The sequence below is a fragment of the Cibotium barometz genome, chromosome 49 (assembly GCF_041138505.1).
Source record: "Cibotium barometz isolate CiBa-2024 chromosome 49, ASM4113850v1, whole genome shotgun sequence".
Taxonomy (NCBI): domain Eukaryota; kingdom Viridiplantae; phylum Streptophyta; class Polypodiopsida; order Cyatheales; family Cibotiaceae; genus Cibotium; species Cibotium barometz.
Genome location: NC_141094.1, coordinates 41,736,034 through 41,752,949, shown reverse-complemented (window position 1 = coordinate 41,752,949; position 16,916 = coordinate 41,736,034). Strand labels below are relative to the sequence as shown.

At 44.2% G+C, this 16,916-nt stretch overlaps 1 protein-coding gene across 4 annotated transcripts in view; it reads right to left on the bottom strand.

Annotated features, from left to right (window-relative positions):
* Nucleotides 1-16,916, bottom strand: part of LOC147610601 (Haloacid dehalogenase-like hydrolase (HAD) superfamily protein) — a 78,254-nt gene that overhangs the window by 22,292 nt on the left and 39,046 nt on the right. For all 4 annotated transcript variants that reach the window (XR_015264011.1, XM_086786051.1, XM_086786050.1 and 1 more), the window contains exon 8: nt 10,951-11,010. Coding sequence is in view for 3 of the 4 variants with exons in the window: in XM_086786051.1 (XP_086642177.1) it covers nt 10,951-11,010 (60 nt within the window). In the remaining variant the exon portion in view is untranslated. The remainder of the gene's footprint in view (nt 1-10,950; nt 11,011-16,916) is intronic.

Sequence of the window (16,916 nt, the reverse complement as noted above, 5' to 3'; positions counted from 1 at the left end):
CACCAAAAGGTTGTCTCAACAATGTTGGTGAATGGACCTGGGAAACCGTGCCCATGGTTTAGGCCAAAAGCAGCCCAGTGAAGGCTAAATGTAGCCACAATTTGGGGCATTCAGGGCCAACATCAAGTTGGCCAAAAAGTGCTTCCGTTCAGCCTATGAAAGGCCTACTTCTTTTCCAATGCGCTCTGTTTTATCCTCTAACCAAAGTAGAACACCCTTTCTCTTCATCTTTCTCGAATTTCATTACCATCATACAACACCAACTTCATCAGATCACTAGCTTACCTTTTTTTCAGTCAATCCCTCTTTTATTTTGTGCATTGAGGCACAACCCAAGTCCCCTTTATTCTTCAGAATACAGCCTTTGATGGGTGATGACATGCTCCACGATTCCTCTATTATTGAGTTTCACCAAAATTTATTCCATTAAGGCAACGAGATCAGGACATCCATTGGTTTTGAGAACGACTAGAGCTATGTTGCATAGGCAGCTCATTAAAGGAGGATTTGTGAGAAGTTGTCTCAAGAAAGCTGTATTGGACCCCAACCCCATCTATCATTCGGAGAGCATATTAGCATAGTTGCATGCAACGGAAACGAAAACGGAAATTGTAAAGCTTTTATAGCTTTATTATCATGATTAAGACTTAATTAATGAACATAAGACAAATACTGCAGGAAAAGACTGAGTTGTTTGCATTGAGACAGGGGCCTTTCTTAAATAGAGGCTGAAAGGGTACAAGTGAAGAGACATCCTTGGGAAGGGGTGTGGCTCTTGAATCAATGGTTATGTCCTTTGGACTTAGGGGTATGTCTTTTAATGAATAGACATGTCCTTTGATAGTGACCCATGTGCAAGGGTGTGACCCTTCACAGGTGTCTTTTCAGTTAATAAGAGATTAAGGAGTAATTAAGGAGAGATTAAGAAAGTTAGTCACAATCGTGACTTTCCCTCCCACTTAAAATAAGACTCCGGCTAAGAAGAGATAGTTGTCTTTGAAAGAATTCCCGGATATTCCTATAAGTCTTCATCACTTTGCCAAGTAGAGTCGGAATCATCAAGATCTCTCCATTTAACCAAAAATTCTGTAGTGAGCTTATGTCGTATTTCTTTCTGTCTGACATTAAGAATTGTCTCTGGAATTAAGAGTATGTGTTCATCTTCGATTTCTGGAACATAATCCAAAATATCTAAAACTCGAAAATCACCGTCCACAAACTTCTTGAGCCAAGAAATATGAAAAGTTGGATGAATTCTACCCTAAGAAGGCGGTAAGTCCAACTTAAGTTGGGATATCATCAGATTCGCATTCACAAAGATGATGAATATAAGACAACTTTTCGCAGAAAATATGGTCATTACGAGTACCTGGTCATGCCATTCGGGTTAACCATCGATATTCAAGTCTCTTGGTACAAATTTACTCTTTAGCTCTGCTTATCATCCACAGACAGATGGACAAACGGAACGAGTTAATCAGATTCTGGAAGAAATGCTGCGTCGATTAGCTTCATGGGAAGAATATTTACCTTTGGTGGAATTTGCTTATAATAATTCTTATCATTCAGCTATTGGAATGACACCTTTTCAAGCAGCTTATGGCCATACTCCCCTTGTTGCTGCCAACTTTGTTCTTCAACATAAAGTGGCTTTAGCAGACCAACTCATTCAGGAAATGCAAGATATTCTATTACAGATTAAGGATAAGATGGTCAACGTCCAAGAGCAATATCATCGCACAGCTAATAGGCGTCATCGTCACATTGAATTTCAAGAAGGACGCTTGGTAATATTATATATTGCCCCTCATCGATACAAGACAGTGAAATCAGTCTTCCCAAAGCTTCGCCCAAGATATTATGGACCCTTTCGTATTATTAAGAAGAACTCATCTATTCTTGATAGTCAACTTATTAAGGGCACGATAGTCGATGCAAAGACGCATACACTTATCCTTCTTTTTCACCAAAAGGGCTTTTGCTAGGTCGAATATGTCCTTTCTCCAAAAGTTCAGTAAGTTGTCGTTGTATCTCCTAAGATTTCGTAAAAGAAACTCGATATGGAGCATGAGTAGGTGGAGCATTGCCAGGAAGGATATCAATGCATGGTCGACTGGTCGTCGAGGTGGGAGAACCGCAGGAAGCTCATGAGGAAAAAGATCCAAGTATGGAGCAAAGAAAGGTTACCTCAGGTACATCATCTTTGTATCTATGTCCTCGGAAGGATTGTTGGCTGAATAGACCATTAAAAGTGCTAAGGAACAACCACTCTTACTGTAACTCGTGGCGCCGCCCGGGGGACTACGGCCTTTGACACACTTGTTGATACCATCAATGCATATTAAAACATTTAAACATGGCCACAGCCTTAACACATATCCATCATCACTTTGCATAAAACATAAAAGATGGACAAAACATCTACAAATGCTGAAAATGGAGCTTGCACGTGTGACACCGCATAGAGGCCGGAATGGGCCGACCCCCCCCTTGGAGTATTTTATTACCCAAGGAGAATAATATCATGTACAAGCTTTGAGGGCCTTACTCTCCCCACGGGAGATGCCGGATTATCCATATACAAATGCCATAACACAGCCCAAGGCAACAAAGCCGGAACATAGGCTGTAGAAATGCCGAGCCAACATAATCCATATACCTCCGTGTGGGTACTGATTCTTCCCCAAAAACCACGGGTCTTCATGCAATAGAGCTGGTACAGCAAGTACAACTCTCCATTCAACCGGTACAGTAGGTACAATGGTTGGTATAGTAGGTACAGTGGCTGGTACAGTAGGTACGATGGCTGGTATGGCAGGTACAACAAGTACAAATGTTGGTACAATATGTACAGTGACTAGTATAATAGGTACAGTGGCTGGTATAGCAAGTACAAAAGCTGGTACAATCGGTACAATGGGTGGTACAATAAGTACAAAAGCTAGTACAACCGGTACAAGGACTGGTACAACAAGTACAATGGCTAGAAATCATAATAAATGATTAAATACCCTTGCCTTCACTATTTCTTCACGATGGAAGCCTCCAAAACAGTCCCCAACAGCCGGTATTCTTCATGGGTAGCCTTCAAGAGAGAGAGAAAGAGAGTAGCCATCATTAGGGCAGCCTGTAATGGTGGTAGAGGCTAGTGTGCAACAAGAGAGCCTCCATTAATGAAGAGAGAGGGCTCCAATTTATAGATTTGGGCCTCCCATGAGCTAAAATGGCAAGAGAAGGCTACAATGACAAGTGGAGAGCCACACAATAGCTGAAGTGACAAGTGTGAGGCCACTTGTCTCACTTTGATCCATTTTCTAACAAGTCTCAGGCCACTTGTCTCACTTTGGTCCACTTTCTTGCCACATGTCCCAATCTAAAAGATGGGTCCTTCCATAATCTTTACCTCTAAAAATATCCCAACTAGTAGACATTCTGTCATAGGCACTTTGCCAACTCTTGGTATCTGCTCAATTCCAAATGTAATGACGCGAACTGAATTTCCATCGGAGTCGGGCCAAAAATAGCAACTCTCCTAAATTTTAGGAGTGTGGTCCTTTGTATTCTAGGATAATCCCCCATTCCCAAAGCTTGTACTTTACAAATATTTAGACATCCTAGAGTCCACCAGACCCCTTTCATACTGGGAAATGTCCAGGCTGGTGACATCCTCCCCAGCTTCTTAAAAGTTGTCCGCAACTTTAAGCTTCGAGCAAGATATAATCATGTCCCATCAAGTGGGCGAGACGAGACAGTCTCAAAAATCCAATATATCTGAAGAATCCATGTCCCAAAGAAATGGGTGAGACTAAATAAGTCTCCATAATAGCAATAATGTTTCAAAATAAATGGGCGAGACAAATCAGTCCCATAAGTCGAGATATCATAATCGATGTCGTCCCAAGTAAATGGGCGAGACAAAATAAGTCTCCTGCCAATAAGGCATCGGTCCACATGACCCTTGGCATAGATATAAGTTCCGTGCCAACCAGGCGTCATGTCCACTTTACCACTTGCACTCTGTGTTGGTACTCTGACCACACACCTTGGATGAGAGGTGGGCTCAAGTAACAAGATAAAACAATCATTCGCAGGCATAGATAACCTGGTGTTCCATAAGCATTTCTGCTACACATAGTTTATAGGCGTTTCGGCCACCAACTCACACTACCCTCTCAAGTGCCCATGTTCCCTTCCATCTGCTCTCTATTGTTCCACCCACACATGGTAGAAACAATCTTCAAGAGAGCACGTAGGACAAGAGAACACCACACACGGCATGTTGTGCTTGACACTACCCTCTGAAGTGCCCATGTTCCCTTCCATCTGCTCTCTATTGTTCCACCCACACATGGTAGAAACAATCTTCAAGAGAGCACGTAGGACAAGAGAACACTACACGGGGTATGTGAACCATGAGTTTCAGAAGTCCAATGCATCCCAAATAAAGGGAGCTATAAAGAATAATCCATCCTAGTAAAAGGAAGTCATAAACATAATCCATAAACCTGAGGATGGATCCAAATCCCTAGAATATAAGTCATGCTGTACCTAGTCATGGGAAGATTCACAATGCTTTTCATGTGAGTCTATTTCGGAAATATGTGGGGCCAGATCCTGATGAGCCTGTCACAGACGATCCGCCAGAAATTGAAGAGCTTGAGGAGATCCTCCAGCCAGAACAGATTGTTTTTCACAAGGAGAGAAAGCTACCTGCAGGAAAGCTTTCCAGGAGATACCTTGTGAAGTTTAAAAATTATTTGCCTATTGATGCCAAATGGGTAAATGAGGATTATTTTGCAGATTATCCGCAATTGTTGCAGGCATATCTTGAGGCTTTTCAGTTGAGGTCAACTCTTTAGAAGCCCGGGGGGATGTCACCAATTGGCCGACCATTTGGTCCATTCCTAGTTTTTGCGTCTCGTTCACTTGTTGAGGCCAGGCCGGTGTCTCGTGTGAAGAGGCCAGTATTTTGCTGACATGGACGGGAGCCAGACTGGTGCCACCCGTGTGTTAGCAGGATGGTGTCGTATGGACGGGAGCCAGACCAGTGCCACCCGTGTATGACCTGGACTGTGTTCGATCCATGGGACTGTCACGCCATGGAAGAGCCAGTATTCATGCCGTGTTTTGCCTATGGGACTGTCACACCATAGGGAGACTCGTGCCTGGAACTGTGTCTTACCTATGGGACTGTCACTCCATAGGAAGACCAGGTTTTTATGTTTTATGTCGTGCCAGTTTTGTGCCGACAGATATTTTGTACATGTTCCATGAACGGGAGATACCCCCTTCAAGCGTGGGATGGATCGCTTCCCTCTTACGTAGAGAACCAGGCGAACACCATCTCTGCGCATGCTCTTCCTGAAGGCGACCCTCTGCTGCTGCTGGCTGCGCCTGACTCTCTACAGGCGACCCTCTGCTGCTGGCTGCGCCTGACTCTCTACAGGCGGCTGACTCTGCTGCTGGCTGCGCCTGACTCTCTACAGGCAGAGTTCATCAACTGCACACCATCCTCAGCAAGCTGAGCCTGTTCTCCAGCCGGCTGCATACTGCACAGTAGGCGGTTACACAGGCTGCAGCCACGTGGTTGTGCACATCAGCTAGGCGGCCCCTATGCTTTAGGCGACTGTTTTCCTACAGGCGTCTGCTCCTATTTGACTGCAACTCCTACTCCCCACAGGCGGCTGCAGCAAGTATCCCCCTTCTCCATACAAGGTGGTTGCACTTGCTCTTCAGCAGGTTTCCTTTTTACTCTTGCAGGCAAGTGTGGAATTACACTCTCTTCATAACAGGCTGCTCCTCCACATAGCAGCCAGGTCTCTATCCGCACTTGCAAGTGGATACTTCTTCTCGCACAGCAGGCGGCTGTGGTTTTCTTTTACGGAGGTACCTGCCTTGGTGGTTCACCACGAGGCGACTGAGTCTTCATCAAAGGAACTTCGCCTCTCCTGGGAGGCTTCTTCATACTTCGAGTATGGGTTTTCTATCAACCATCCACAAGTAAGTGACTTTCAGATTTGAGTAAAGTATTATATGTTTAAATCTGATAAGGGATTCATCCCTCTACGGCCACACCCGTTCGGTGCCGGGTTGTCCAAGCTGTATTGGCGAACCTCGGTCCAAAGGTGCTGAGATCGGGAGAGCCAGGCGTTAGTACGAGAGCGCCTGTTTGTGCGTGGTCTCGGAACACCAGTGAGGCGCTCTCCGCGGAGTCCAGTGAAAGCACAGGACCGTAGAGATTGGACCACACTAGTGGTCGTTCTGCTTCGAGTTTCTACATCGAAATTCGAGCCTACTTGTTTGGTACTGTTTTCATATGTACATGGACATTATCTGGTTCTCAGAACCCATGGAGCATTGTATTCATTAAATACTCCCAATAAATATATCATATATTGAGGGGGGGGTCGGCCCGTTCCGGCCCCAGTGCTGGTGTCCATCTTTCCATTTCTGTTCATTTAAATTTCAAGTTGTTTTAAGTTGTCCATTTCATATTTGTGGTTTTAAAGTTGTGCTATTAAGCGTGTGGGTGTCCAACGGAGTCTTTCCCACTTGACGGGATCGGTTTCATCCACTTTCTTGCCACATGTCCCAATCTAAAAGATGGGTCCTTCCATAATCTTTACCTCTAAAAATATCCCAACTAGTAGACATTCTGTCATAGGCACTTTGCCAACTCTTGGTATCTGCTCAATTCCAAATGTAATGACGCGAACTGAATTTCCATCGGAGTCGGGCCAAAAATAGCAACTCTCCTAAATTTTAGGAGTGTGGTCCTTTGTATTCTAGGATAATCTCCCATTCCCAAAGCTTGTACTTTCCAAATATTTAGACATCCTGGAGTCCACCAGACCCCTTTCATAGTGGGAAGTGTCCAGGCTGGTGACACTTGCGGACCCACCGTTTCACTTGGAGAGATGAAAGGATTGGTGTAGAAGGTTGGTCTCTGATTCCTTCAAGTGTCACAAGCATATCATTTTGAGCAAATTGTATGGAATGGTTCCGGAAACTGATCAGGGTAGTCTAAGATGCGCTTATTGCGCTGACCACCATAAGATTCAGGGGTTTAATTTCTAATTTCTTTGTTTTACTAGCTTGTAAAAGACGATAAAGAGTTTTAAGGTCGTCGCCTTCTACCTTGGAAGGAATGACGTCTATGTCCGCTAGTACAGTTACTGAAACGTCTGCTGCTGGTACGGAACTCGTGTAGGAGTGGCGATCCGTGTGGGGCTGCTGGATCTGCGAAGCCAAGGATGCCATAAACTCCTGGAGTTGCTATTGAAACTGCTGCTGAAGTTGCTGCAAAGCTGGCTGCCATTCCGGAGGGGCTGGTATGTCAACAGGTTCTGCCATGAGAGAAGATGTTGATGTAGAGGCTTCAGGGTGACGAGGCTCTGGGGGTTTTTATCGTTGATGACGCCGCTGGGCTCCAGTAAGAACCATCAGCTGGAGGGTGCGACATCTGGAAATCCCGAGAGGAGAGGCTACGTACTGGTGAAGCCGCTATAGACCATCCAGTATAGTAAGGCCGATCCTCTGGGACTAGGCTCACATGAGAGTCTACCACTGGAGAAGAAGGTACAGGGGTAGGGGTAGCTACTAGTGTCAAGGGTGTATATTCTCGTGTAGAGGGACGCACCGTGAATGAAGATGGATAAACGTCCTTAGAATAGGTGCAATATTCATGAAAAATGATGCTACACTCGGAGAGGATAGCGCCCAGATAAGGATGACGCCTGAGTATAAAACAGTAATGATCCAGATCCTGTGCAGAAGTACGAGCACGGATCACCCACACGTCGAATTCTCGGAGGTGAGAAGTCGGTGTGGCTATCTGAATACGGTAATGAGTGGGCTGGAAAAAAAAGGGAGGCACACTCACTAGAACAGGTGTTGAGACCAGTGGAGAAACACGGGTAGGAGAGGGCACTATGGACTGAGAGGGTGTATCCTGTAAATAACTGAAATCATAGGCTTCCTCTGCCATATGCCGTCGGAGAAGAGGGTGATGTGTGTCCACGTGATCTGAGAGGTGCTCTTGAATCCGTAAAAAGTGATATTGGCCCCGGATGAGTGGAGAGCCCACAAGAATGAAATGGCGGGTTTCTGTTATGTTAATACTCCACATTATGTGAGATTTTTATGCCCAAGAAAATGGAAAAATCACACCTGAAGGAGGTTGCCATAATAAATATTGTTGCTCGAGAAGAAGTACCAAGGATAGGGTGGCCCGCAAGCCGACAGAAATCCACAACTGCAAGTGGCTGGTCCAGGCACTGGAGTAGACAGCAGGCAGCAAACAATGAAGAAGGCCGAGTTCGATGAAGAGAGGCGGCAGCAATCCGGCGTGCTGGAGAGTATACAGGGTGGCGACAATCGCAGGCTGAAAACGGCCAATAGGTGGCGCCGTTTCGCAGGGACCCGTAAGGTGAGTTTTGTTTTTTTTTTTTTTTAGTGTGTATAGATGTGGCAATTAGACCCGTAGGGTCATAACCTTTGAATGGGGTAGTGAGGGGTATTTGTTAATTTTAATGTGTGTCCACGTGATCTGAGAGGTGCTCTTGAACCCATAAAAAGTGATATTGGCCCCGGATGAGTGGAGAGCCCGCAAAAGAATGAAATGGCGGGTTTCTGTTATGTTAATACTCCACATTATGTGAGATTTTTATGCCCAAGAAAATGGAAAAATCACACTTGAAGGAGGTTGCCATAATAAATATTGTTGCTGGAGAAGAAGCACCAAGAATAGGGTGGCCCGCAGGCCGACAGAAATCCACAACTGCAAGTGGCTCTGGTCCAGACACTGGAGTAGACAGCAAGCAGCAAACAATGAAGAAGGCCGAGTTCGATGAAGAGAGGCGCCAACAATCCGGCGCGCTGGAGACGTATACAGGGTGACAGCAATCGCCGGCTGAAAACGGCCAATAGGTGGCGCCGTTTTGCAGGGGCCGTAAGGTGAGTTTTGGATTTTTTTTTTTTTATGTGTATAGATGTGGCAATTAGACCCGTAGGGTCATAACCTTTGAATGGGGTAGTGAGGGGTGTTTGTTAATTTTTTTAATTAAAAAAATCAACAAGTCATCATGCGCTCTTCGCCAGCGGCAGACTAGGAAAGCTTCCACGAAGGGGTGCGACTGCTCTTGGGAGGGGTGCCTGTTCATGAAGGGGTGCTGCCTGAAGAGGTAAGCCTCCTGATTGAAGGCTTTTTTTTGTTTGTCTCCTTTATTCAAGAGTGTCCTGCATATGGCTGGCCCAAACTTAATGAGGAAAAATTGGGAGTTGGGGGCTGAATTTGATAGGGCATTCTCTCTTGCTCTTCCATTCAACACTTGCTACACCCAATTTTAGGGTTTGGGCGAGATGATCTTAGGGTTAGGGTTAGGATTTGGGCATGTCAAAGGACGGAAAAAGTTTGCTCTGATACCACTGTAAAGCTTTTATAGCTTTATTATCATGATTAAGACTTAATTAATGAACATAAGACAAATACTGCAAGAAAAGACGGAGTTGTTTGCATTGAGACAGGGGCCGGCCTTTCTTAAATAGAGGCCGAAAGAGTACAAGTGAAGAGACACATCCTTGGGAAGGGGTGTGGCTCTTGAATCAATGGTTATATCCTTTGGACTTAGCGGTGTGTCTTTTAATGAATAGACATGTCCTTTGATAGTGACCCATGTGTAAGGGTGTGACCCTTCACAGGTGTCTTTTCATAGTTGTTTCTCGTACCATTACGAATGGGTTCGGAACGATATCGTACGGTACAAGGTTTTTTTTCCCAAAATTTTGTTTTCCTTGAAAAAAAAAATCCAAATGCTTTAAAAAAAATATAGAAACCCTGCTTAACGAAGATCCCAAATGCTCGCAATACTTCGTAACTTTCGTGTCCACTCAGTATTCCATATGGGGTTGTTGAGAGCCCTAAAAAATCTGGCGAGGTAGACTAGTAGTGTACACTTGATTGGTAGGATGAGAGAATCTTGCTACGTCACTTGGAGATCCCTGGGATGGGTAGGCTAGATAATTAGATTCTCAAGTTATGTACGAGGGAGAAGATTTGGACATGGCCATTTTGATCTAGAGAGGAGTCCCTAAACTTATCACCCTAGATGCACTGCTCATATTTGTGCAAGGACGGTCCCTTTCATAAACGCTACACTGGGAGACCTTTGGTATTGCATTACCCATCCAGGTTCTTTTTTGGAGACAATCGGGAGATCCAACTGGGAGAGACACATATCCATGTTCGGGTTCCTCAAGCACTGCAGACTCCTCCCCTCCCAACCTTCCCTCACATTCAAGCTTGAAGCTCCATAGGTTGTAAGTGTAAAAAATAAAAACCGTATTTTATCGTACGGTATCTGAAAATTTCATATCGTACCAAAAATTCCCGTACGGTATCGTATTTTCATACCGTGACAACCATGTGTCTTTTCAGTTAATAAGGGATTAAGGAGTAATTAAGGAGAGCTTAAGAGAGGTAGTCACAATCGTGAAAGCAATGGACCGCCTAAAGGAAACGGCGACAGCTCAAAATTAGGAAATGGAAACGGCTAGGAAATGGTACATCTATAATACATAGTATAAAAATGTTGGAAAAATGAAGAGATTAGGAAACTTTTGAGGAGTACAAAATCATAATTTGAAATAAATAGTGAGAGAATATGGAAACAATATCTAAGAAAGCACTAGAGGAGACAAATTAGTGGGGGATATACTATTAGGAGATTATGCAAGTGCGAGTCATCTGCATGCTGGCCCCACTGCTTGGACACTACAAATAAGAGCCTCTATGTTGTTGGGATGTGTGGACAAAACAGTCTGAATAGGTTAGGGCAGAAATGTTTAATGACACAATAAAAGAACTGAAAACCATGCATGCAACTGCACTGATGTACAATATGATTAATGAAGCTCTTTAAAACTGGGAAAAAGGGCTGTTAAAGCATTTACCTGAAGTCCAATTACACTGTCTTCCACAACCAAGCATTGATCTGCTGGAACCGCAAGCTTCTGCTTACATGCAACAAGCAGGAAATGTCATATAAACTTAGAAAATACAAACTGAAGTTTATGCTACATCTCCCTCTCTTTCCCTCGCTCTCTAGCCACACCACGCCTGGATAGTACACATTGCAGCCTACTACATTGCATGAGACATCTGCCTTTGCACGGACTGTATTGCAGGAGGGTCACCATGCTCTCCAGTTTTTGGGACATAGGGGAGCTTTTCCAAGAACCAAACATTCTCCTTTTGTGGGACTTCAATGCCCATAGACAGGTTCAGTTGTATGATTTACAAGATCTGGTGATGCCTTCAAGGAGATAGATGCGATGGAGTCAGGGATGCAGAGGACCTCAGAGGATACTGGACACATCATTCGCTATGGAAGATGCCTTTTGGAGATGGGAGCTATGCAAGATATGCTCCATCGGCCCGTTTCTGGCAGCTTGACTTGCTTCCCACATGGATGAGGCTCGAGCACTATGGAGAATCTGATGCAATCTCTTGTTTATATCGTATAACATATGCAAGAGCTACTATTGTATAACATATGCTCCATTGGCCCGTTTCTGTCAGCTTCCCCTCGTATAACATATGCAAGAGCTACTATTGTATAACATATGCTCCATTGGCCCGTTTCTGTCAGCTTGACTTGCTTCCCACATGGATGAGGCTCAAGCACCGTGGACTATCTGATGAGGTCTCTTGTTTATATTCACTTTACGATCCCACCACCACCCATTGGGGCTGACCACACCTATCTAGCATTCACAATGTCTTGTCGCCATTCATCACTTCCCCTCGTCCTTCTTGTCACCCTTCGTCACTTCCCCCCAATCCCTCCATTTTCACATTCACTTTCATCATAACCTTAATTCAATTTATGATGACTACTTGTTTTTCCATTCAGCCTCTCTTGATCTCTCCTCGTCCCTCCTCTACCAGCAGCCTCACTTCACAGCTCATCTCTGCCATTCATGACAACTCCGCACATGCAAGTTTTGTTCACACCATTTGCTCCACTGCCAAACCTGCTGGTTCACACCCTCAAAACAGATAGTATGATAATGAGTGCAAAGCCATGCAGCTTCACCTCTTATGGGGGAAAAGGCTTTTGATTGGATCTATGCACTAGAAATGTAGAGATCCTTCCACCTCTAATATAACAGCTTCTCCATGTGCGGACCATTATATGATAACGTTCCAATGTAGCATGTAGCCTATTTGATACAGTGTGCCTAAACACGGGCTTAACACAAGGATTAGTACAAACAACATAGAAGGGTGCAGGCAAGCTCACCACCCAACAAAGCTCGCATCTACAGACCTACCTTGAGCCAAGGACTAAGGCTCAGTCCCACAGATCCATGCCAGCCAACCTTGGCATCCCATGCCACCAGAGCCTGCCCGTGCAAGCCCTCAGCAAGACTATCTGTGATCTGCCATGTCCATGGCAGGAGTATAACAACTCTTGGTCCACGTAGCGACCAATTGTCAAGCCACATAATGATAATAACCCATAAGTCACTTATACAGTAACTACTACTGCTATGAATAACCATCCCGTCATAAATAGCCAGTGTCCATGGATTTATCAATAACGAACCTTAGCCACGTATATCAGCATGCTTCCCCTAATCTCACGATTCTCCCATAGTTGTTGGTGTATAGTTGTATGATATGGTACAGTGCGATACCATACGAGAATTTACTGTACTGTATGAAATTTTGGAATACGATATGGTAAAGTACAGTTTTTTTTTTAACACTTATAAATTTATAGATTATCAATTTGAAAGGATAGAGAGCTCAGAGGTTGTTACAAGCCAAAATTCCATTAAAAACAAGTTACAAACAAAAGCACAAAGCACAATACTAAGAGCGGCCGCAAGCTAGAACCTAGACCATAAGATCGGCGCAATGCATACAAAAGAGTGAATACAAAAAAATGGATAAGAGGGCTGGAGGCTAGAATCTAAGTCCTAGGACCTAGAAGGAGAAGGCATCATCGCATCATTATCAGAGCTCTCGCTGAGATCATCTGAAGGAGAAAAGGGCACCTCCAAGCCCTCGCCGAAGTCACCATCGCTAAGGAGGTTGTCATCCTCATCAAACTCAGGCTCTCTGACCTCATGTGAGAAGCCAAGGGGAGCATTCTCATCTTCAAGAACGGATAAAGAGCTACCGCATCCTCGAACCATGACAAATGGTGCATCCGCGGGTGCCTACTCACACTCCTCTATCACTAGTTGCACACCCACGACAAGTACAAGCAAGTTGTCGATCAACTTCCTCGAGCTCTCTATAGATCTTTGCATAGATCCTCTCCTCTTCCTCATGTTGCTCTTTATGGACACTCTCAAGAGTGTCCCCTGTCAGCTTGAATGCATCCACATTCACCTACAATTTACAAATTACATGATCGCATTAATGATTATACACATATTAGTAAATACATTGCAAATTGCAATCTGACAACTTGACAAGCCTTATACCTGCCTTGTCGATTCTATCTTGTGCATGGCACGCACCATGCACAACTTAGCGCCGCAATACACTAGCCGCTCTAATTGTCGCGTGCTCAAGCGATTGCATATCTTCGTGTGTATAAGTGAGTAGAAACTCGAGTTCCTCTCACACGTACCCGAAGAGCAATCCTGTGCTAAGAGCCTCAAAGCCACCTTTTGGAGGTCGCTATGCACATATCCAAATGTCTCCCACCAAAAGAGAGGCTTCACCATTGATTCCCTCTTCCATCAAGTGGGAGATGCAAATGCAGCTCCCCCCCTTTAGCTAATGAGTTCCCCCAGGAACTTCCCATGATGCTCCTCTGGCAACGCTTTCGGCAAGAAAGCATCACAGTCCTGAAGCAACTCCGCGTCACTAAAGAGGACCAGCAATTTGTAGGCCGGATGCAATAAGATGGCTAGACCATGGATAGGTTTTCACATCCACTTCCACCTCTTCTCCACTATGGCCAAAATATATTTGTGCTTCTCCTCGTCGATGGAAGGAGAAGCACACAACTCTGCAATGGCCTCTCGCATGAAGTCAACAAGGAGGCCCAAGGTGGCCCCCTCCATGTCCGTCATGCACAGAACCCTATAGAAGAGCATGACCGCAATGATGATTGTGCACATGGCTTGCCAAAACTCCTCCTTTAGGCAAAGCTGTTGCATGGCTTTAGCCTGCTCCGATTCCCACTCATCTCATTCGTTCCACATTGCCGAGACCACCATTTGGTGAAGAGGAGACTTCACATCGTAGAGCCACTCCAATCAAAGCCACATGTAGGCAAAGCATATGGACGATGGCTTCTTCAACTCTAGCTTGCTAGGCTCACGGAACATAGCAAGCACTTTCACCTTTGTTCTGAAGAAGGTGACAATGAATGAAGTGTCCGCCATCACTTCCTTCATCCACATTAACTTGCCCATGTCCTCCATGAGCAAGTCAATGCTATGGGAGGCACATGGGATCCACACTATGGAGGGGTATTTCTCCCCGATCAAGCACCCCATCCGGCGGCAATTTGATGCATTATTGGTGAGGACTTGCACCACATTCTCCGGGCCGACCTACAACCCACGGTCCCCAAGTTACAACATACATCATTACGTAAATGGAGTTATGAATGCAACATTGTCATGATTCATATGCAGCTTGAAATTTTGCAACTCACCTCCATAATTGCTTGCTTGATATGGCGATATATGAACTCACCCAAGGCCTTCCTCCCCACCTTTCGCAATCGACGACCCGCACAAAGTAAGTGCCAAGGGCAAGAGAGGAGTATGCTGATGATACATATACCTAGATGAATCTAGGACCATGCCCAAATTCACCTTATAAGAAAGTGCAATTTATAACCTCATGGTAGTCATCCACAAGACAATAAACCATCAACTCCATCATGCATAGTATGGACTAGATACTACGACATCCCCACTAACGTCATCAGTGCCCAATAGTAGGTGTAGAACTTGGTATCAATATATGCTTCCACACACACACACACACACACACACACACCCCACACGCACACACACACACACACATAAGAGCATACAAAGATATGTGTACTGAGTTTCTGTCAGAGCTCCAAAGATACAAGACAGACTCAACCATAATGAAGCCTAGCACTAAGGATCATAACAAATAGAAATAATTATTACAACAAAAAGGTAGTTGATAGGGCATATGCACCACCAAAGATAGAAAGAACTAACACAGTATCAACCAGCTGCAACTTGGACGAAAACTTCACAATGTGAAATTTGCAAGTCCGCTAATACAGCATAAAGATATACCTAGATGAATCCTGTGAGATCCCTGCCCTCTACCGTCCATCGGAATGCTAGCAGCGGAATAGCAACTACGTAGGGCAGAGCGTCTCGCTCGCGGTCTCGCTGTAAGGTCCCTCCCAAGCCATGTTTGTGTCTCTTTTAATAAAGATTTCAATAAGGAAAGAGAGTGCACTTAGAGAAGAGTGAGACAATAAGGCTAGAAACATTAGGAAAGTGTTAGAATAAAAATATTAGCTCCAAAAATCTTAAAAGAAATAAGAAGACAAGAATAGTTCTATTAAGAGATAAGTATCTCCAAAAATAGAAACTCGAATTTAGGTGATAAGAGGTCATATTTAGAGTACTTTTACATATTTAGAGTCCATGCATACTAAAAATGTGGAAAAGCAACATGTTTCTAAAGATGGCGCGTTTGCAGCTATATACAGACATTTTTGCCTATTCTACCCACGTTGGCTTGTAGACTAGATGCCTTCCGGTTCTTTTGACTAGTTATATGACCATATTCTGAGATTTTATCAGAGAGTTATGGCCAAAACAATATGCTGATTCTGTCAGGGTCTCTACACAGGGAAAACTGTAAAAAGACAGCAAGTAGCCTCAAGGTAATCCTAGAGCTTGAGATATATATATCCCTTCATTCTTATCTAATATCTTAGAAGAGAAGGTTAGATTACTATGGTCTTTTGGAGGAAGAGACCAAAACTCCATAGCTTTTCTTTTAAAGAAAAAATAGTATGCCGTAGCCCTGCAAGAGAAGGCTATTTTGCCATAGACCTTCGAAAGAGAGAAAAGTCAGAGTACGAGTAAGAGGACATAAATATGGGGATAATCGGATGATTTCAATCGTAAGAGAAGGTGTTAGAAGACTCTTTATTCTCATATATCAAGTTATGAAACTCTTATTAACAAGCAAAGACAACGATAAACGATAAATTTCTATAAGGTATATATATATTTTGTTTTTCAATTATATATCATTCTTAGGGATTGAGGGATGGCCCCCGCTTCTCTATTAATTGTTGATAATGATCTATTTGATTGATTTACTAGTTAAAGTTTATATTCTTTTAAACAACAGCATATGCCTTAATAAAGAATGTCTTATCACAATCTCAAGTTGAAATGCTAAAATCTTTGTGAAAAGGATTGTTTTCTTAAGAAGGTAACATGGATTCTAGTCCTATGGTTTAGTTGAGTAAATGGATTATTATCTTGGTTAAATTAAGGTACAGGTACAACTCTCCCTGCCTTGACGCTGCCCCGTTCTTGTGCTTGTATAGCCGAACGGCGAAGACGTTAGGAAGGCCCGGAGTTGGCCCATGGTATTCCTCATACCTTTGGGAGAATGAGGTTCGCCGATTGAGGCGAGTGATTGTGATGCTGCCTAGTTCTGAGGGCCCAGGCTAGTGCAATGAATTAGTCCATCCTAGTGTGTAGACATCTCTCTAAGGGGCGGGAGGATCAAGCGACGGAGCCTGAGAGAGCGACAGACCGGCTTGAGTCCTTGCCAGCGACCGACTATGAGGTGTATGGTCTCGTAGGGTTTTGCCCAACATGTAGAGGCTGGAAGGCCGAATTCTAGATCATCGGCAGTATAAAGGAAA